General features: G+C 35.9%; 1 protein-coding gene across 1 annotated transcript in view; it reads left to right on the top strand.

Moving 5' to 3' along the window:
- The window catches only part of ROBO1 (roundabout guidance receptor 1), a 733,077-nt gene that overhangs the window by 69,802 nt on the left and 640,750 nt on the right, over positions 1-22,525 (top strand). Inside the window, exon 2 of the mRNA XM_068910680.1 lies at positions 16,154-16,309. Within this exon, the coding sequence (XP_068766781.1) occupies positions 16,207-16,309 (103 nt within the window). The 5' untranslated portion in view covers positions 16,154-16,206. The remainder of the gene's footprint in view (positions 1-16,153; positions 16,310-22,525) is intronic.

Raw genomic sequence — 22,525 nt, forward strand, 5'->3', positions numbered from 1 at the left:
GAAGTCCTCCACATTCCAAATTTCTGGACACATATAAAAAATATAAAGTCTAGCATGAAGAACCTTCTTTATCAATCAGTTGTTGAGAGTGATACTGACACTCCCCTGAAAAAGTGCTTCACACTCCTGTTTACCACTTCTGCCAAGGGACATGAGGAAAATACGTTTTGTTGGTCACAAATACTCTTTCATGAGAAGCTAGGAAATGCCTCTTAGAGTGTGAGTCATTACATCCTTTGTTGCCTGATTCTCTTGATTACACCTTTTAACAGAAATGGAGTCTTGAGAGTGGTGGCCAAGATATATGCAGTAGAAGACCTGGCAAAGCAATCCTTGTTGTATGTTGTTATGAGCTTAATCCTCAAGTCTCTACTCAGCTCAAATGCCATTTCAGCTAGCAACAATTAAAGGGAGAGGAGTACACACTGATATACAAAAGATAATATCAGATGATTAATACATGTGCTGGCCATTTTATTCCCTCATTGAAAATGTGCTGAATTATCACTTCTGCCAAAAATTTCTAAGTGCTTCAGCCCTAAGTGTATCTCATGTGAATCCTCTTTGGCTTCGCTACTAGAGTTTCTCATACAGAATTCTTAGTAATATATATTGAAAAGGGCAATTCATATTTCTCTGATAAGTAGAGCTTTGGATTCAGCAGTTTGTTTTTCTTTAACTGTGGGCTGTAGGTAATGCATGATTTAATAATGTTACTTGAGCATTCCCTTCTGAGCACTGATCATGGTAGAATAATACAAATGATTGATGTTCACTCCTTTATGGTAAGCCAAAAAAGCTGATCATGGTATCGTAAAAAAGAAATAGTATTTTGTAGCAGCAATCAAAGTTGAATCAAAGCTAATGAATTAAAGGGGGAAGTGTTAGTACCTCTTTTAAGAAAAATTCCAAGTATTTTATTAGATGCATTTGTATAGATTCTAATGTATGGTTCTTTTTATAAATTAGATATGATTAGTTTTTGCTGTCACATTTAGTGTTTAGCAAAAAATATTCTAAAAGCAAATAGCTGCAGAAGGTTTTACTAAATAACAGGCTTTGATGAGAATAATTAAATATGGCTTTACTTTATAGGTATGCAACTAATATGTAAATGAAAGAATGTAAATATTTTCTAGTGTGGACAGCGTTTATTGAAAGACACATGCAATTTCTCTTAGGTAATTTCGTTATGTGTAAAGCTTTTCTGTGAAGACTGTTCTTCTTCTCACTTGCCAAAATGTCTCTTTGGTTTTTGTTTTTGTTTTCCTCCATTCTGTTCTCCTTCTCTCACACACCCACACCTCTTAAAAATGCATCCAGAAGGTAGGAGTTTATTATTAGGAATCTCTGAAAGCTTAGAGTCATGATTTGATCATGGTTTAAAGCCATGGTCGTGTGGTCACTTAATCTAGCATAAGTGTAAGCTGCTTCCAACAGGGGCAGTTTCACCCTTCCTCTTCCATATTCATAGCTGTTTCCTCTTGCCCTCTCCTTTATGCTCACTGCAGCTAACACATAAGTTGAATCACACAGCTGGTCTGGGTGAAAAACTTAACCAATAAAAAGAAAATAGCTAGCTTGGTGGGTGCCCTCATGAGTGAGAATGTCACCAGAACTGAGCAAACAGCTAGGCAGATTGCCTCTTTTACAGAAGCTTTGATGCATTGAAGATGAAACCTAATTATGCTGCTAGTTAGGGCACAGGGAATAGGGCAGGGGAGTAGTGTGACCCAGCCCACTGAACGGAAGAGAAATTGCCACAGGTGGTTTAGGGTTAACTTGGAGTCCAAGGGCAAAGCCTTCTACCTAACAAAACTTCTGTCTTCTAAAACACACTGCTCATAGGGACGCATTCATCTCTTTCTTCCATGTTCTTTGACTTGGAAGTCGAAGCACACTGGCTGAGGATCATCCTCCATTGATAGGTTTACGGCACAGGGCCAGGTGCTTTTCCTAGGCCATGAAAGTCCATTTTCTCTGCAACATTATCCACCTGGTAAGTTCAGAACCAATCGATCGAGTATCAACTGGTAGTTCATTTTGTTCTCTGAGTCAATTGTGAATGCCAGTTGTTAATTTACTGCCACAACAGAGTACACTAAATTTCCGTGTGCATTGTCTCTGACTAACAACATGCAAATATTTTTTCTGGTTTAGTATTTTATTTTTTATTTCTTTACTCCTGGAAAACTTAGATTTCTAACAGTTAATTTAGCAACGCTATACTGTAATACATGAGAAAGAAGAATCCTAGGCAGAAACAATCAGAGAAGAATGAAACATAGATATCTGTGTTTATATTTATGTATTGTAGGCTTTAGAATCTTGGTATTGGGTGTCTAATAATTTTCTACATAGTGTCTGTGTATGAACTATTAGAAGTTGTGATTTTAATATCTATATCGATAAAAGATTTATTGTTCCCAGTGAAAGCTTAATGTTGTTGTCAGACACATAACATTGACATAGATTTGAATGTAAATTCATTGCAATGGAAGAAGAGTGTCAATATGCGGTCAGATATATATTGTTTAGATACACACACACGCATGCTTTATATGAATATGTACTTTGTTACTCTTTTAGCATTAACTGTCTCACACTTTGCTAGTTCTGGCTTAGAGCTAGATGTACTGCTAAGGAGGAAGTTCACTGAGGATAGTTTATGCAAAAGGCATGAAGTGAAATGAAATATTAGACATTTGTGGGAGAAACTGACAAAGCTGTCGATAAGATGCATAGCAGCAGAAGAGAAGTAGAATTTAAAATGCTAAGAGAGAAGAGTAGACAAAAAAGGACAAAGTTAAGAAAAAACCTGAAGAAATTGGTGCATGAAACAAAGGAAACTGTTAGAGGATTTCAAGAGTGGGTGAATGTGTAAAATTGTCCAATTTCCGAGATACTTAGGAATTGATGTGCCATTGTCAAAGAGATGAGCTTCTGTAGGTGTTCATGTGTCTAATAATAATCTGCATCTTAGCTGCATGAGTGCTTACAAAAATGGGCCATATCCATTTAGAATCCCGAATGGATTCAGGGATCTTTATTTCTCAGGCTGTTTTATGCTTTCGGAATTTTTACCCATTGTGATCAAACCTAAATGGAGATAAAACTAAAAACTGCGTTTAGAAAGGATTGAAAGGGAATGGTTGATATGATGCAATGGAGCTTGAGAATAAATGAATCAAAATGAGAACCAAGAGCTTAAGTGAGCATTTAGCTGGGCAGGCAAAAAGGAAGAAAATTATCTCTAATGTGTGGAGAACCAGCACGAAGATTTATGTGTGGTCTGGATTAGGAAGGCTACAGAAAGGTGAAACAAAAATGACATTTTATTAAAGGCCGAGTGACAGAATGCTGGTAATGCAGTGCTTGGGTGGGAGGACTGAGAGTTCATTTTAGCCATGTTAAGCCAATGACATGCCAGTTTTGTGAGGTATCAGTGAGACACCTGAGATAAGAGATTAGGCAGAGGAGGGAAGAGCAGGATTGGAGGGGTTAAACTATGATTTGTCAATAAAGCTGCTTATGTATTTTCTTTAGTAAACACTTTTACCTAAGTATGTGTTAGAACCACAAAATAAAAGCAAAGACCATTGAAGGTAACTAGATATTTTTAATAAGGAGGTGCATTTATTGCAGGTTTCACGACTTGACGATAGACCTGCTCCTGCTGCGAAAAGTGGTTCTTCTCATTATCTTCTATTACTGTAGCAGAGAGTTTGATTTATGTTTGAATGGAGACAGTGATTTATTAAAATAAATTGCCTGTATGTTTGCCCAGGAGATCAGATTGACTTTCATATGTGAAATTAAGTATTTCAGACTTAGAGTTATACTGATAGGTTGCATTAAACGGAAGAGCAGTGAAACTGTATTATGTCATTCCATTTTGTCACTTCCCCTCGTCTCATATTGTATTGTGAATCTACTGTGTCGCATTTAGCGTAAGATTTAGTTTATCCTATTCCAGATGTTCAGAGAAGACCTATATTTTCTGTATAATATATTCTGTATTATGGAAAACTGAAACAGATGCTTTGCCAAGTACAAAGTAAATAAACTGCTTAAAGAATGTAAATGATGTAGTTGGCTTATATGTAAATGTGAGCAATGCTTTTTTAGATTAGTACAGCAAATTGCTAAAAGTGGAGTCTCATAAACACCAACTTTTGAAGACTGGAGTCTGAATATTTAAAAAGGGAAAAATTTTGCAGGGAATTTGATTTCTTGAATGCCAAATTTACCCATTTGGAAAATAGGGACTATCAGTCTTCAAATTATTTATCAGGAGCTTTGGATTGTTTTAATTTTCACAATAATCAAACCCGCTATAATTTTTATTCATGTTCTTTATTATTATTTGTCTATGTCTTCCTTCCCTGCAATGTAGTGCAACATCTGCTGCTTTGGAGAATGTCAGCAACTTGTCAGTCATCAATTGTTTTGTATTTGCTTAAGTTTTATCTGTGAAAATATTTTTAAGCTGATTATACTGGAGAAGGGGAGAAAAGATCTGTGTTCAATAGGCATACTTGAGATTTTTTTCCCAGTATATGGATAAAGGTACTGTATTTGAAAACATATTTGAGAGTGTGTCCCAATGTATATCTTCTTTGGTACCACTGCAGAGCACAGTAGCGTATTTTGACATACTCTTTCTCCCTGACTTCAGTTTAACTTTTCCTGTTTCATCAGCGCCAATTTCAGACAAGAATTAAAAAAGCTAGGAGAGGAAATATTTGTTTTCTGAAAATGAAATTTTGATTTGCATTTGCCAGTGCTTCAGTTCATGGCTCTTCGTCTACCTCAGTGCTCTGCATAAGCAGTTTCTTTGTGGATCCAGGAGATATCTTGGGGGACCCTTAAACAGTTTCTCGTAGTAGCATCACTTCAGCTATTGGTTGTCTTCCTGCACTGATGTCATCTGATTTCTGCATAAGCATAATTTTCTAATAAGCATAAGGCTTATCAGAAAATGAATGCCTCTTTATTTCAGGTATTTCCGTAGAGATAGCTGTGTCAATAGAAAGAAATAGGAACTTCTCTAAAATCAAAGACAGAAATACTTCTCAGAAATTGATTTTAGCCTTTTAAAATCAAACAGTCACAAGTCCTACATGCTAGTCACTCCTCTGAGATAAATGTTTAAATAAAAGGCTAAAATTGAAATGGTTGATAAGCTATAAATATATGATTCCTGTGGATTTAGCTTTTTCTACCCATTCCTAATTATTCATCAGTTTCATGTTAGTTTGTTCATCGTGGTTTACTACTAGTAAATCAATTGTTTACTTCTATAAAGCTTCAACTGTCAATTTCAGGCCATCTTAATAATATTTAAGCTTTAGTCTTTCAAGGTTTAAGAGCTAGCAGTTTAGTTATTTGGTCCACGTCTTCAAATTTCTGCTGATGTGACTGAATCCGGTGATTCAAGATGTTTTATTTTCCTGCTCACCTGAGAGTGATTATACAGCAGTTCCTCTATTAGGAAAGGTCACACCAGTTATGGCAGGCACATCCATAACTTTTAAAATATGTTTATAGCTAGTGTCCATGGTAGTTACAGGAAGCGCAGCGCATGTGTGAGCATCTGATTATGCATCTGACAGATAAAAAAATGAGTGAGGATCCACGCTAGAAATTTGGGACCTGTCAAAACACTAGCCAGTTAATCTGACTTTTTAGTATATTAGATATTCTGACAGATTTTTTTTTTTTTTTTTTGTGGAGCTGTATATTTTCATTTAGAAATGTTCTTTGTATTGATGGGAAAAATTGTGAATGAGAACTATTTTCTGGGCTTCAGTTTGCCAGGCTGTCTAGGGAGCTGAAATGCCAGAATTTGTTATTGCAAGATGTGCTTGTTTTGTTGTTGTTTACATGTAAATGTTATTTTCAGGTTTTCCATAAGAATTCAGTTTCTCAGATTAGATGTCCTTTCCAAGACATGCACCTTCCATTGGATAGATTGGCTTTCCCATATGTGTTCCGTACTCCTGGTTAGGACATTTTTCAGACCTTAATAAGAACCACCTTATTTCTTCCTTTTCCTACAATAATATTTAGAAACAAAACATAAAATACATGCTCTAAATTACTTTCTATACCAGTGTATGCTAATACCTTCTCTGTTTCTAAAAGATGGAAATAATGGTCTGGGATCACTGTTACGAGGCAGAATTTCCAGGTTATTCAATCTATCAACTTGAGTTCTTTGCTGTGTTAGCTCTTTAACAGATACCTTCAGACATTAATTTATGATCTATAACTGATTAAATGATTTAAACTGTACTGTAAGGGATTTTATCCTAAAAGGAGAAAACATGGAAGAGAAGGGAAGGAGGGATGATTTTCTTTTAAGTAGTTATCTGCATTTTCAAATTTATCTTTACATGATGAAGGAAACTTTTTTACATATCCTGCTCTTGATGAGGTTTGGGGTTTTCAAATAGATTTTATCTGAAATTTAAATTCTAGAGAAATATTAAAAGTGGGATTTCAAGTGTTAACTCAGATTATCTCTTCTCTCATACTTGCTGTAGGAACAGGGAGCCAATCACTGTCTGGGAGAAACTTGCTAGTGATATCTTAATTTTTCCTAGGTTATTGAGACCTCACAGAAAAACTAAATTCCTTTCATAAAGCATAATGGAGAGAGATTATCAGGGTAACAGAATGGCACTTGCATGTAGGTTCCCCTCCCTTCCTCAGCACCCATCTTTGGTTATTTTCCTCATAGGAGGCCAAAGCTGGACCATAAGGACCTGCGTTCTGAAAGATTTATGTCCTACATCCACTGGACTTTCACAGAATCACAGAATGGCTGAGTTTGGAAGGGACCTCTGGAGATCATCCTAGTCCAATGTCCCTGCTCAAGCAGGGTCACCTAGAGCACGTTGTCCAGGATCATGTCCAGACAGCTTTTGAATATCTCCAAGGATGGAGACTCCACAACCCCTCTGGGCAGTTTGTTCCAGTGTTCTGTTACCTACATAGGAAAAAAAAATTCTCCTTATATTCAGACGGAACTTCCTGTGTTTCAGTTTCTGCCCATTGCCTCTTGTCCTGTCGCTGGAATTACTCTGCAGTAATCTCAGATCTCATTTTTAGTTCTCTCCCATGCCCTTTAAGGGCTACTGTTGCAATGTCCCACATCCCGCTCGCATTTAGCTGGTACAGAGTTGGTTGTGCGAGGACTGATGACCCAGGCAGAAGGGATAATGTTTATATCATCCCTTTGTTTCTCTGGGGACAGGGTGGGAACAAGGAATGTATTACTGTTTTTCCTTTGACTCAAAGACTACATTCTCAGGAGTTGTAGAATGGCAGTGACTTTATATCTTTTTGTTTCTCTTTACTTCAAACCAGGCTCCTGGTTTAAAAGCTATCAGGAACAGACAGATGGTGAGATGGCAAAGTCTCTTATGCTTACAAAGCACAGCAAAAGCTACTAGGTTTTGGTCTCAGGCTAGGAGGCAATAGTATTCCTCTCGCTTAGAGAGAGAAGCTCTTATGCTCCCTAGGGTATGGATGAGACAGGGCTTTCCTAAAGCACAGCTAGTCGGCAGCGTCCTCCTGGAATGACAGCCCTGCTACTGCTAGCTGTGCAGAGCTGCAGCTAAGTGCCATGGAGTAGTCAGAGGAAGCAGCTGAAAGGGTGGCTATTAACAACTGTAATGACTTTATCAGACCAGTCTCAGTTTCAAAGGGATTCTGCCACTCTTCCAGTATCTTCACGAAAGGTGGACTCCTTTCCCTCAAGGAGTAAGCATTTCACACAAGTCTATTTAACCAAGAAGCAGACAATGTTGAAAGTACTTAAATTGTTAAGTACTTAAATTTCACCCTTACTGGTGAACCCTGAGGGAGGAATGCACTCTAGGGGAGAGCTAAATTTTCTTTGAAAACTCTGGAAGTTTTTGTGGTTGAGTGTGCTTGTTGATAGGGCAAGATTTGCAAACCCTTTCTCATTCCCCAGTTCTTATTAAGGACAGAAAAGCCAAGCTATTTTTCTTCTCCTCAAAGCTAAATCTCCAGAAGAAAAAATAAATCTGTCAGGCTTCTCTGCCTCCAGAGACTGCAGTTCACAATCCCCAAGTGCTTATTGGTTCATAGCTTCTGAGTGGAGAGCATCCCTGTTCTGCTTTCAGCACTGAGACTTTTGTTCATTTTTTCCCCTTTTTATTTCATACAATTTTGAATTTATGAAGGGCCAGTTCCCGCCTCTTTCTGTCGTGATAGATTTAAGCCTGAGAAGCATAGAGCCAGCAGAACACAAACCTTTCCCCATGTGCTGAAGTGCAGCTTGGTCTTTGCATTGAGTGACTACCACTCAATAGTTTTTTTGCAGGTTTTTTGCATTCTGTTGCACTTTACTGAACATTAGACCTTCCACAAGGTCTCCACCCATGTGTTCACTTCAGGACAGTTTCAGTCACTGTACTCTGCAATAACATCCAGGACTCGTGCTTGCTACTGCTGGGTAGAAGCTGCTTCTTTTTGTTTCATATTTAATATTGTGGAGTTTGAACCAAAGACAAGTAGACTAGGCATGTAAACAAGTAGACCTGTGCTTCTCCCCAAGAAAGAAGTTTAAATATACCTTTCCCTTTTACACCTAATAAATTGAAATATCACTCGATGCAGTAATCCCATGCTCAGAGTATTTATTTACTATGCTAAAGTAATTGTAGCTGGAGAGATAATTCTGAAAATTTTATTTCCATATTTAAAAACCCTTTCACAACACTGGTTAGGCCAAAGTTGTGACCTGAGGTCAAGCCTTAATTTGCAGATGAGCAAAATTCCAGCACTTTTTTCTGCCTACCCCGCTGAATATGCTAGTCTGACTGCTGGAGCCTAAATGCTGGCAGAGTGTCAGCTCTTCCAGGCAAACTTTAGCTTCTTTTTATGTATAGGATGCATAGTGATCCATGCAGAAATACTGTTATTTAATAGTTGAAACAGGTTTTAAAACTACCCTTCTGTTTATTCTTGACTGTAATCACTACTGTTCCTCTCCAGAGGACAGTCAACTGGCTTAATTTAAATCTTTGTCCCCACATTGTGCTGAGCCGCGTTGACTCACCTCTGCTGTGTATATGTAACATTTGTGTGTCCTTGTTTTTAAGTTTTATGAGTGGGATTTACAGAAATGTCTGGATCCATCCTACTTCATTTCATTTGCAAAATTCCAATCAGTTTACTCCAATCTAGGGGCGGAGTTAGGTCAGCAAAGTATACTTTTGAGATTACCATCTCAGACCTGTTGCATTTTTCACAAGGCAAACACATATTTCGTAACGCCTGAAGAATATATAACTTGGTCAGTTTAATACTGTTGAAACATTATCAGTAGTCTTCTGCTTCCCGTCTGTGATTCTAAACTCCACAACATTATGTTGATATTTCATGCTCTTCACTCTGTTAACATTTAGGTTATGTAGTGAGGGCCAACATTTCTCCAAGGACAAGGAATTCAGCAAGATTACAGAATTGCCTTTTACAGTGTAAATATTCAAAGAATTCACTGGAACCTGAGATGCTATATATACCTGCGGGATTTTTAACTGAAGAACATACTTCAATGATAAAGTTACCGAGTATTTTTAAAAGGGATTACTTCTCAAATTTTCAGTTATTTTTTCAAGAAACATGAGAGAGTTCTTGAACATTGGCTGCGTTTCAGAAGCTCTTTCTAGTTTAACAGTTAACACTGCTTCCAGGGAGGTTTTTGAATTTTTAACTATAGCTGTGTAAGATCAGAATGCTTTTTAAATGTGCAACAAAATTGCAATATAAATTACAGTAAAACTATTTTTTTTGAATGCAGTATTATATATCAATACTAGGTAAAGTGTGATGTTTTTGAGGTATACAGGTTTTTTTTGGAGAAAATGGATAATTTTAAGGACTTAAGTACTTACCATAATGGATTTTGGAGTGTAATTATTTTGTATACTTGGTCTTACTTCCTTTAAAAAAGAATATTTAACTTCAGTGGTTAAATACTGATTCTGTGTTTACTGTTTCAACATTTTATGATTTTTTTTTTTTTCTTCTCAGGACTCCCTATGCATTTTATCAGCTGAAAAAGTGAAGTAATTCACAAAACAACTGCCTCTTGCTCTGATGGCTCTAGGGAACCTTGTCATTCCCTTTAGCCTTTGCTCAGGTCCCGCTGTGTGGCTCTGAAATCACTTGGCTGGTAATTAGGTATTTATCAGATTGTTTCTGAAAAGGGATGAGACAGTTATCTGACACAATTATCTTTGAAAATTGAATCCCTCTTTTCTGGTCCTGCTGAGGACATTCAAAGGTACTGTGAATGTTTAAAGCTAAATGCCTTTGAAAACCCTTGCTTTTTTAGGTCAGATATAACAGAGGAGTTGAAATGCAGTCAAAGGAATTTTTTTTTTTAACCTTTCAGACATCAAGTTTTCTTTCTATAATCCTGTAGTGATCAAATGTTGTTTCCTATCCATGTGACTCTGTTTGGAAGTACTTTTAACAGCTACCACTTTACTTCTTCACATGACCACAGCTTAATCATGCTTGAACACTGACAATATTTCTTAGGAATAATTTTTAAAATGCATGCTCCCTGCTAGAGGTTATTTATTAATTAAGAATATATAAAGGATTTTGTCCCGGTTTTAATTTCCTGTGTAAAGAAAAGATATGACTATGGATACATTGAAAGTACATAATGATATTTTTTGTCTGAGTTTTTGTACCCATGACTTCAGAAGTTGTAAAGGGGCCTGATGTTCAAAAAGCCATGAGTATTTAGTTCCAGAAAAGCAATTTGATAATACAATGTTTAAAATTGGGGATTTTGCAACAGATGCAGTACTCGGGCTTTCCAAACACTCCTTTGAAAGTCTTGACAGTCACGTATAATTCATAGAATGTGAACAGAAAGATCAAGATTGTTAATTTAATGTGCCATTAGGGCAGAAAAGAGGTAAGAAATCAGCAATATAAGATAGTAGAAAGTTATTATTTATTTAGATCTTCCTTGGCTGTATTTTCAAAAAGCTTTCTATTCAGCCTGCTCGTATGAGTTGTTCATTGAAAAATGCAGGGCTGATTCCACTGTTACTGAATTTGTCATCAGTTTAGATTTGAGCAGAAACATATGGAGCTCTGAATTCTTACTATTTAGAAGAGATTCATGCTTTGTACCTTGCATTACACATTTTTTGCCTTATAAATACATTGCTTCCTTACGCAGAAATCATGTTCTGCTGCTTGCTCTCTCATTTATGGACTCCTCCCTGAGGAAAACTGTTAAGATTGTCCCTTATTCAAAATTAGTCTCAGCTATTATAGCCAGACAAGACAAGGAAATGTTAAAGATTAGCAGAGCTTCTGATAGAGATTGTTTGTGAGGCTGGGACTGGGGGGAGAAAAGACATTCCTTTCACCATAAGTTTGTCTCTTCAGACTAAACGTTCATGTGTATGCAGTGTATTAGAGGGTATTTAGGATTTAGACTACATCGTATGTCATGTACCACAATCTGTCATGCTGATACTGATGCCTGGGTTTCTGCTTCAGTCTTTCAGTGGTAGTAGATAAATAAGGAGATATGGACAATGTGTTTTTTGTGGGGGGCGGGAAGAGGAAGGGGTCTTTGACTGATCCTAGGTGTGCTATTACTATGTTACTGCTTAGGTAATACGTATACCATACAAAGAATCAAGCCACTTAAAATCTAGGCAAGACTGTTTACATAGGAATGTGTATTTGACACTGTCACCTGGCAGCCTGGAAATGTAAACTGAGCACATTCAATCTATTTTTTTGTTTGATTGTTTTCTCACTACAGTTTAAAATAACACACAGTTTACAGTAAGTAAGGTACAAATCTCGTGTCATGATTTTAAGAACTGGCCTAGCATCTGATTCTAAAACAAGGAAAATAGTTTGGTGTAGTAGAAGATTAAATAAGTTGAGCTCCATGAATAGGTGCCACATGTCAGCTCCTTGAGCTGTCTGCTGAAACTATTGCTTGAAGGAGTCACAGTCCAGATCCTTAGTTGCTCTGCACTGATAGCTACTCTGGTTTAAATAGTTTTATATTGTTGCAGCTGCTTTGATCTTAGTAGAACTGGTCTACTTCATAACAAAAAAGGATCTGGCTAGACTTTTTTCCCCCAGTTTCTCAGCCCTCTGTCATTCTTGCTCCTAAATGGAAACAGTTGAGACAATATATGGCAGTTCTTTCTTCTTACCCTCCTAGAACTCCAAATAAATTTAGCTTAACTGAGACAGGATGTTTAAAGCAGTTCTTCATTTCTGTGATATGTAACTTCAGAGATGATAATGCACAGGAGGAGTAAGTTCAGAAGAAGTGTCAGTCTAAACAGAGATGACCAGATATCGGGGGTCCATCTAATAGACATTAGGATGTTACAGTGAAAGGATTGAAAATCCAGGAAGTTCCCTCTGATGTTAGCAGGCCTAACAGCGCACGAAAAGCTTTGAAGACTGCCTGCATTCAAAAAGAGTTAGTATTGCTTCAAAATTAAGATTTTTTTTTTTTCTGTTTTCATTCAGGTACACCATAATTCAAAATTCTATCACGTTCTGTATATGAATGATCTTTAGCATACTACTTACCAAAAATCACAGCCCTTATAGAAGGAGGTTACTTTGATGAGTCAGGAGCTCAATTGCTTGACCATTCTGTTCTTTTTTTCTATTCAATGTGCTGTGAAAATCCGATCCTACAAAGCTGGTTACTATTTCTGAGACAAACAGCAATAATAATGTAATTGTAAAATAAGGGAAAAGAAATGAAGATAAAACTAGCATTGATTTTTGGTCTTGTCTCAATATCTTTATTTCTGCTGCTGCATGCTGCACTGGCTGTAGTGATAAATAGCACTATACTTGGAAAGTGGAAGAAAATAATTGATTAGACCCCTTTTTCTGCCTTTACTTCAGTGCTTCTCTCCCCTTTGGGTTTGTGCAGTTTAATTTGCCATTGATTCTTTAATGATTATAATGTCATAGAGGAACCAGTGTTTTATCTTCATCATGTGCTATGGACAACCCATTGCACCTGAATCTTTTCTTGCACATTCTGGTGTAGATCTGCAGTTGTTTAATATGTTGTTAAGCAAGGTCTGTGGCCAGCAAGTTTATGTAGCTAGTCTATCATTCTTCTGTCACTGGCAACATCTAATTAGTGCCAGTCCTCATTCTGTAATAGTAGTTTTGCATATCAGACAGTAAAAGACTAATTGAAGAGAAGGACCAAACACAGGCATACTTAGCTCAGTTTATATGATCAGTAAGTTAAATGTTATAACATAGAGATGTTCTTATATGAAGTTCTAAATATGTTTTGCAGATACTTCATGGGCATTTAGTATAAATTAAGGGAAGCAGCGTTTTAAATTCCCACCTGAAATCACTTGGTTGTGATACGCTTCTGTGGGTTTCTTTCACTATAGTGTTGTACATGATAAATCGCTAGACTGTGGCAGTAGAATATGATGAGAAGGAGTTTTTTTCTGTCTTTGTCTTCTGCTGACCTCAATTTGTATCTGAAAACTATTTTCCATTCTGATTATATAAATGATCTTTTTTCAGTTTATTTTCCTCATGGTCAGGATTACTATTTCAGAAGAAAGAACTGTTCTCTCAATATAGAGAATTAGCCTCCTAGTCGGGATTGTTTTCAAGTTACTGTCTACTGGAATCGTTTGTAAACTTTAGATTAAAAGGCTTTGTTTTCATATTAAAACTATTTTGCTTCATTAGAGTAGTGTTCACTGAAAATTTCCTTAAGATTAATCAATATTTTAACAACATTGGAATAATTTCAGCTTTTAACATGAAATGCTATATTTTATATTCAAACATGTGACAAGCAGAATCAGAGAGGAGAGAAAAGTTTTACCAAAAAAGTTGGCCATTCAAAATCTGAGTTTCTTGAAGAGCTCTGTCATGTGGAAAGCAATTAAAAAGAAGGCATAGTCTACTGATTAAGTATAAAGAGAAGACAAGCATGGGAAATACAATGCTTTGGATTCATGTATAGGATGCCTCTACATGTAGGGCAAGTCCTATAACATATGTTACTAAGATTTTTTTTTTTAACATGCCAACTTTACGGCTCACAAGTCAAATTCTTCCCTCATTGACAGGGTTAGGAGTTGTGTCCTGCCAGTGGATGGGAAGACTCATTAAATCTCTTGAGGCCTTGAATGATTTTGCGGTGTATATTAATGAAATGACTGTTTCATACATAGTGTGAGCACCTTGCATAGGAATGTCAACGTAAAACCTTCCTTTTTTTGGTGAACTGAATTCAGTGGGCTGTCTCACTGACTTTGGATTAGCAACACCATTCAGTTTGATGTTTGCGAGTGGAAAGTACACATGTAGAAACTACAGGAATTTGAAGCTAAATTTTTTTAAATTTTTTTAACAGCTGTTGAGTTGTTTGCGAGAGAAGAGCAGTAAGACAAGTGGTAGGGGCATTTTAAAGAACAGAAATGGAAGAAACTTTCTATATCTATTGTAGATGAAAAGATAAAAAAGGAAGGATAAATATATTGTAGGGTTCAGGCAATAGCAGTAAAATAAAATGGAGTATTATTTCTGGTTGCTAAAATAAGAGAAACAGGTGTACACAAGCAGCAAATGTGGAATAGGGATGAGAAGCTGATTGAACCTATTCATATTTAACTTATTTATGCATTTTTGAACATCCAGAAGTATCAGATGACACTGAATATTCCCAATAATGGTGTAACTAAATTTGTCTGTCCCAGCAGACTGAACAAGTGACTGACAACACCATAATTTTTTCACTGTTATGGTTATGTCTGATGCCATTTGGGTGATATACAGGTTGCAATACTGCTCATCTCAGAGATCACATGTTTAGAATTAAGAGGGTAAAGAGTATGATAAGAGAGAAATGAGAAGTGTATTTGTAAGCTTATCAAGTTATAACATATTTATTGTTGGAACATAGCTTTCTTTATGAGTCTACTTCATGTTTAGGACTGAAGACTAGGTACAGTGTTTAGTGTTGGTTAGGGTTAGACAATTGTGGGCATCTGGTAACTTGACAAACACTTAAAATATTATATCTTTTGGCATCAACAACTTGTCACGAGCCTCAGAAATTATACAGTAAGTGGAACATTTCAGTCACATTTGTTTTTATTTTGAGATAAAGACCCTTACCTGAAAAACCAACAACAGAAACTTCTATAAATTTAAAGATTGTCTGCATTTAATTTAAAGCGATTTTTTAAAAAAACATAAGGTGTTACTGAGCATCTGTAAGGGAAAGTAATTTTTAACAGCTACGTATAGTATGAACAAGACTTTGAGAGTTCTGGCTAAGTCGGTACTAAGGTGCTAATGTAGCTGGAACGTAAGAAGTGAGTAGGATGAGGAGAAATTATTTTTAAACAGTGGCAGAGTTGTGAATATTTTTCAACACAGAGTTGTGGTGGTCAGAAAAATGAGTGTACACGTCACATTTTAATTCAAAAGATTTGCTCCCTTCCTAGCATTCAATTTTTCTGCCAACAGCATGGAAATTTTCTGCCCTTGTGAATGCAGAAACTCACTAGAAAGTTGCTTTAGTTATTGAAAGTCTTACTGGGTAAAATTATCCATAGTTCTCATTCAGCAAAACACCACGTCACAAGAAGACTTCTGTATAAGTGTGAAGTTTGAGCCATGCTTATGTAGGGTTAAGCAGCGCTGAAATGTGTTCGTCAACTTTGACAAGTGTTTAAATATTTCCTTGAATGGGGATGGATTAAATCTACGCTGAATTGTCTTGCAGAACTGAGCAGTTGCTTTGATAACTTACGTTACATGACAACCCAAAGAATACGCAGCACTGACGAATCATACACGTGTACTATGAGGTTTCTCATACCTTCCGTTAAAGCATCCTTTTTAGAGCAGTCTGCTCTGGAAGGATAGTTAATATATTTCTGGTTGTAGTTTATAGCTTCCTATACGTTAGAAAATTTAATGTCAATTTAATAGTTAACTGTATTGAAACCAGCAAACTTGACAGAAGATATACTGGAAAGAATGATTTGAAAGAATCTTAAAATTGTCATTGATCCTTCTATTCTTACTTCCATTTCTATTGCAGATAACATTTATGTTAGTGCTGCTGAGCTGGTGTAATGCAAGGAAGGACACATCATGAAATGGAAACATCATCCTTTTTTGGTCATAGTAGCTGTATTCAGCCTTTCCAGATGCCATCAGTTACTGGGTCAACTTATTCCAGGTCAACTTATTCCAGGTAGGTGCCTTTTATTTAAAAACGAATGCTCATGTTTGTATGAATTAACGTGATGTCAGTGTGACTATATCCATGTACATACGTAAAGTACTCTCTCCATAGATTTACGTGTGTATATGTGCATGTGTGGATGGAGATATGTGTGTGTATATATGTATATTTAAAAGACAGAATTTAATAAGCACCGTAGAGTCTACACAGCAATGAATTGCATTTTGATTACAAAGGACAATGCTTAAAAAGAGTGGCCTGAAAATGTAAGTACGAGAAGGTTAAGGTGCCTATGAAAACATTCCTTTGATTAACAGTGTTGGTGAAGGGAAGAAATACAGAGTGCAGAAACAGACTTGAAGATCAAACAGAATAGGAAACCTATAGAGAGCATTCCTAAAGAAGAAGAAGGAAAATAGCAGGCCACTGAAAATGTGAAATAGCTGAAATGCAGTGTTTTCAGGGAAATTTTAGAGATCAGTTATCATTCCTGGTGTCTGCGTATGGCAAGTCTTATTAGGGCAGAGAAGAATAATAAATATGTATAGGAATGTCAAACTACTATCCAGATATAAAAAGAAAGGTAATAAGAAAATACCTATACCGTTCCACTTCAATGAGCAGTAGATTTTTAAATACAAGAAACAAAATCTTTATTTTTTAGAGTAAATTGATGAGAACAGCTTCTGAGTCGTTCTGAATCATCTTTAATATTTATTATTTAAATACCCAAACAAATATTCAGCAGTACTGTTAGTAATGCTCATTCATTCAGTAAAATGTAAGAAGCTTCAATAGACATACAAAAAAGAAAGTGACATACTGGTTTTTGGTTTGTTTACTGTTTTGGATCTGATTAACAATGTAGAAGACTCTACTGGCTAGATTTATAACCTGAATATACTATGTGTGGAGAATTCTCTGCCTATACAATTCTTGTGAATATATCAGTCGGCAACTAGCTCCAATATAGGCTACTCAATGAAAAGAGAAAAGAGAAGGTTTTTCTCTCAAGGATATGTTGACCTGTAATGAATGGCGGTCCACAGAAAGTAAATTGAGGAAATGAATTCATATTTTTTTTGGTTTTGTTGTTTCAAATGCATTATGTAGGAGAACTGAAAAGCCTAAAGAATAAAAGAAGGTGTAAGTTAAAATTATCATCTAAAAGTGTGACCTCAAACTTCAAACAACATTTCAAAGCAATTTACCTGCCAGAAAGACATCCAAGGTTCTTTTTTAAAAGGAATGCCTGCAGATACCAATGTATTTTCATGATAGCTTCCTCCATCCACTTGCATTGGTTTCAATTTAATCATAATTTTGTGGACTCTACTAAAAAGGCTGTTTGCATTGTATTACTTTCTCCATCGAATTAGTTTCAGAATAAAATCACAGGTGACATTTTTATTTTGTCCCTGCTTTGTAATTTTCATCACAGACCTTAGACTCGAACCAAAAGATTACTCTCCTTGGCCAGACATCAGTGTGCACAGCTTAGCTGGCAGGGTGCCAGAAGTGTGATTATCACAAAAGATCAAATAAAGCAGGAATTTTTTTTTTTCTTTAAGCAGTTCATCCCATTCATTTTGCTCTTTTCATGTCTTCTACTTACAAAGGCATGTCTTTTCTCTTTAATTTATTTAATGCATAGAAAGAGATCTGTGCAAAATCTCAAATTTTTTCCACCATTTAGTGGGGAAAAAAGCAATAATGCTTCTTTGGAGCTCTGCTATATCCTTTAAAAAATATCATTAGGTAGTAGATAACAGCTTTTACGGAGGATTGCTAAAAGCACGTAAGATAGCAGCTAAAAACCCATGAACAAAATATTACTAATGTAACTATTATTTTATTTCAATAAAAATCTGACCATGCTTTTCCAAATAATGGATGCAGTAAAATTATTTCTATACCATCTGCCCTGTGAAACCTTTACAAAATGAAATTAGTTTCGAACTCTTTAGTTCTATCTTACCTAAAATTCTAAAATTATTCCAACTTATTGATGATATAGCTGTAATTTCATATGATAAATTAGCAGAAATATGTTAAAGCCTAACCTCAGAACTGGAATTTTCGACTTCAGTGAAATGTGATGAATATTAATGATGATCTTACAACTTTGAATCATTTATTGCAGTTTTTACCGAATCTTTTCATATATTCTTGTTGAGTCTCGCTCCTTTGCATATGGAGTCCGCAGGGAAGTACTGTCTCCCCCCTTTATTAAAATCACAGCTGAACCTTTCATCTGTGTCATTACATCTTACCTCTAATTCACATATAAAATACACTCTCAGTTCCACTATGGCTGTCTCCTGAGACATAGACTATCTCTGCCTTGGCACATCTTTATTTAATCAGGGTTGAACATTATCTGAGAAAGATGTGATTTTTCTTTCCGGTTGCTCTGCATATTTAAAAGCTGGATAACTTGATAGTTGATTTTAAATCACTGATCTAAGAAAACATGACAGGAGCTAATTCTGTATATATATAGATGCATATGTTGAGCTCCATATTTTTAGTTAAGTCATTGAATGTTTTTTTAAGTTATCGGTTACCACATTGTCAGGAAAATGTTAAAATACAATAAAAGAAATACAAATCCTACATACAGCAAACGATTTCAATAACTTAAGCTGGGACACTTACTTTTTTTTTCAGTTTACATCAGTAGAAGTGAGTGCAAGCTTTCAGAGTTAGGGCAGTAGAAACATTTCTCATGGACTTTATTGGGCTTGTGATCAGGTTCTTTAGCAGGGGGTATTGTGGAAGGTGAAAATGCTGTACTGAACTGGAACAGATTCCAGATTTGTGGAATTCAGTCAATTCTTGAGCTCTATAGAGATAGCTGGACCAAGAAAGCCTTGTAAAAGCATGGAATGACAAATTTCTAGTGCTTCTGGTAGACTAATAGATTTTTGTAACAGAATTCTTTGTAGATTTTAGGAAAAGAGGATGAGTAAAAAACCTCTTTTGCATGCAGTTTTTTGAGAGGTTTTGACAGAAGCTTGTAGACCGCTGTGGTCATGAATAACTGAGCAAATACTAATGCTGTACTATGATGTCTGTCATCTTTTCATCATTTTTCAGAAAAAATGATTCTTTTTCTGATACTTTTTTGTATTTTTAAATACGTAAACTGCAGTGTTTGTCCAGGAAATTGATTTCTTTTAGGAGATACCAGTCAAACAAAATATAAATGTGAGAAATATTTTTCACTAGTAATGTAAGTTAAAAGAAAATAATAATAATCTTTTCTGATAATCATAGAAGTTTACTGAAGTCTTGAAGAGAGCCAGCCCAGGACTGACCTCTTCCAGAGTAAACAAGGATATTTTAAATTTCCTTTTTCCTAATACTTCTTGGCTCGTTACTAGATAAAATAGATTCACTACCCTAGCTTATTTTCCTCTTTCAACAGGAGTCATTATTCATAATGAAGCTTTCATAAATGCAAATATTCTTTTTTATCCTAGCTTTTAACTAGAGTAGTCACCTTCCCACTGTACCTACCTTAGAGGCTGCATCAAGCTGTAAACAATCGTAGTTGGAATCTGGAAACTTCCATCAGAGTTTTCGTCAAGTGATTCATAATTCAGTAACATCATTAACTATTAAGTTCTGCCTTTTCTATCAAGTTATTTGTTTTGATTTTTAAAATCACTCTTAACTTTTCAGTCTTCAAGAATCTGGCTAGTGAAAATGGCTTACAGATTTGCAGATTTCCTTTTTCACCGGCTTATCAAACTATTGAATTTGTTAGATGAATATGTTACTGCAGGTTTATATGCATGATTGTTACATTTTGACAATAAATTTTGTATTCCCTGTTACCCTGCAACCTATGAAGCTACCTTGAAAAACATTTCCCAGCACTGAAAGATCTTCCTTTGTTGCTTCATGAAGATGATGACCGTCTTTTGTAATGTAATGTATGCTCACTCATTTTTCTTTGCTTGTAAAATACCTGAACAAATTTTCAGTGAAATATCCAAAATAAATCTCTCAATCCTCTGAATAAGACATTGGATAGTTCAGTTAAGCAAGTTGGTTGTTTTCATGTTTTTTTTCTGAGAACAAGGATAAAATGTTCAGCCCAGCCCAAACCATAGGTTAACCAGAGAATTGAATGCTCAAATTCTATAGAACTCACTAATTATGAATTCCTGTAAAGGAACCATGAAGATTCATTGAGCCAAGGAGACTAAGAGTGACTAGTACTCTATTGATATGTTTCAAGGAATAGAGTATAGGGTTTGAATCCCTTCAGTTGAGAGGTACTTCAGCTTAGATTTCATATATTCTGAGCAAGTGATCCAACTGCTAAGCTGATATCTAAAAGATGGTGATTTTATTGATTTTATTTTTGTTTTGTGATGAGCCAGTGAGCACTTCAGAGCACCTGAACAGGACAGAGAGTTTTGTAGGTCACAGAGGAAATAAGGTGAAGGATAGATGCCAAAAACCTCAAACCTGGTGTAAAGCCAAGCCTTCTCAGGAATAGCAGTTTATGTCCCAAGGGTGTATACATTCTAAAAACAGAGGAAGTATATAAATTCTAAAAATAGAGGAATCTGTGACTTAATGGGGTCAAATTTTTAAATTACATGTAAATTCCATTTATGTTCTTAGTTGGATCAGAGCCCAGATGAAAGTAACCTTTAACTAATTTTGATTAAAGGCTTATATATAGATAACGGACTGGAATTATTCTTAGTGTCTAACTCTGTATATAGACTCTCTTCTATTTTTCAATACCTCTCTTGGAATGAGTGGCCCAAAAACTGGACACGCTATTCCATACGCAGTCTCACAAATGCCAAGAGGAGGGAAATAACCGCTCCCCTTGATCTGCTGGTGGTTACACTCTCACTAATGCATCCTACCATGCTGGTAGCTTCCCCTGGGGCAAGGGTGCACTGCTGACTCAAGTTCAGCTTGTCCACCAGGACCCCAGATGCTTCTCTGTCAGGTTTGTAACTTTCCGTCATACACCTTTTGCCTTTTGCCATAGAAGGGATCACCTTGGAGGAACGCTTCTGTTGACAAAAACTGAAGTGGCAAGAAATAATACCATGTTTTGGTACATGTTTTCCTGTCATTTTGTTTTCACAAGCTTTGCGAAATGTCAGTTATGGCCATAAGTTGCATCTTTGCAATTCTTATTTAATATAACTCAGATGAATGGCATGTGTAGGTGATGTTTAGTAACGGCTGATGATTCAGTGTGTTCTTTCCAGTTGTAAGTGCCCCCAAGTTTGTAGATTATGGATTCAAGGTTAAATTTAGAGAAACTAGTCAGGCAATTTTGGCTTTGCTAAAGTCAATCCAGTTTAGTTCCGTAGCAGAACATCTCCAATTGACTCAAAAAAGGCAGAAAAGACTTTTCAACTCAAATTTCAAAAATACGCTCACCTTTTGGCTAACCCCTACAAAGAAGAATTTCACAGCAAAAAGATTGTAGAAGATAGACTAGATAAAATGAAAATTAAAAGACAAAAATGGTATCTGTTCTCTTGTAAAGACTCTGTGTGTATGTGTGTCTGCCTTTTCCTTCTTGCCTATCCCTGTAATAAACATAGGACATCCTATAACCTTTTGTAGAGGAGAAGCAGTAGAAACCCAGAGCATACCAGTATTTTGAAACATCCAGTTTGATGAGTGTATATTTGTATGCAGGTGTATGCAGTTTTGTGAAGATGCATAGCTACATAGAATTTTCAACTGGTAACTCTTAAAACTGAAAAACCATCTTACCTCATGGAGTATTCAGTTGTCTTTGAAGTGCAGGGTAATATGCTGTTTAGAAAATATTTTACATTCATTTGTATTCTTGTATCCTAGTATTTATGAATTAATGCTAGGTCACCTTATGTTATGATACAATATATTTGTTATCAAGGAAAAATCGTATGTTACCATGTATAATTTCCATTATGAGGCTGTAAACCAGATTATAGCACAAGAGAGAATTGTTTCTTGCTATCAGAAAATAGAAACTGTGTAGTAAATCTTGTATACTAATTTGAGTTAATCTAACTACATAATAGTAACATAATTTTCCTAGTCATCCCTGCTGATAAAAATGCATAACTGTTACTCTTGAAATGTAGTATATGACTAAATTATTTCTGACTCTATCCGATACATGCTAGCTGATTTTTACAGTTTTGTCATATATCTTACTTTTTGATTTTGATTGACACCAGCACATTT

This window comes from Struthio camelus, chromosome 1 (genome assembly GCF_040807025.1).
Source record: "Struthio camelus isolate bStrCam1 chromosome 1, bStrCam1.hap1, whole genome shotgun sequence".
Classification (NCBI taxonomy): domain Eukaryota; kingdom Metazoa; phylum Chordata; class Aves; order Struthioniformes; family Struthionidae; genus Struthio; species Struthio camelus.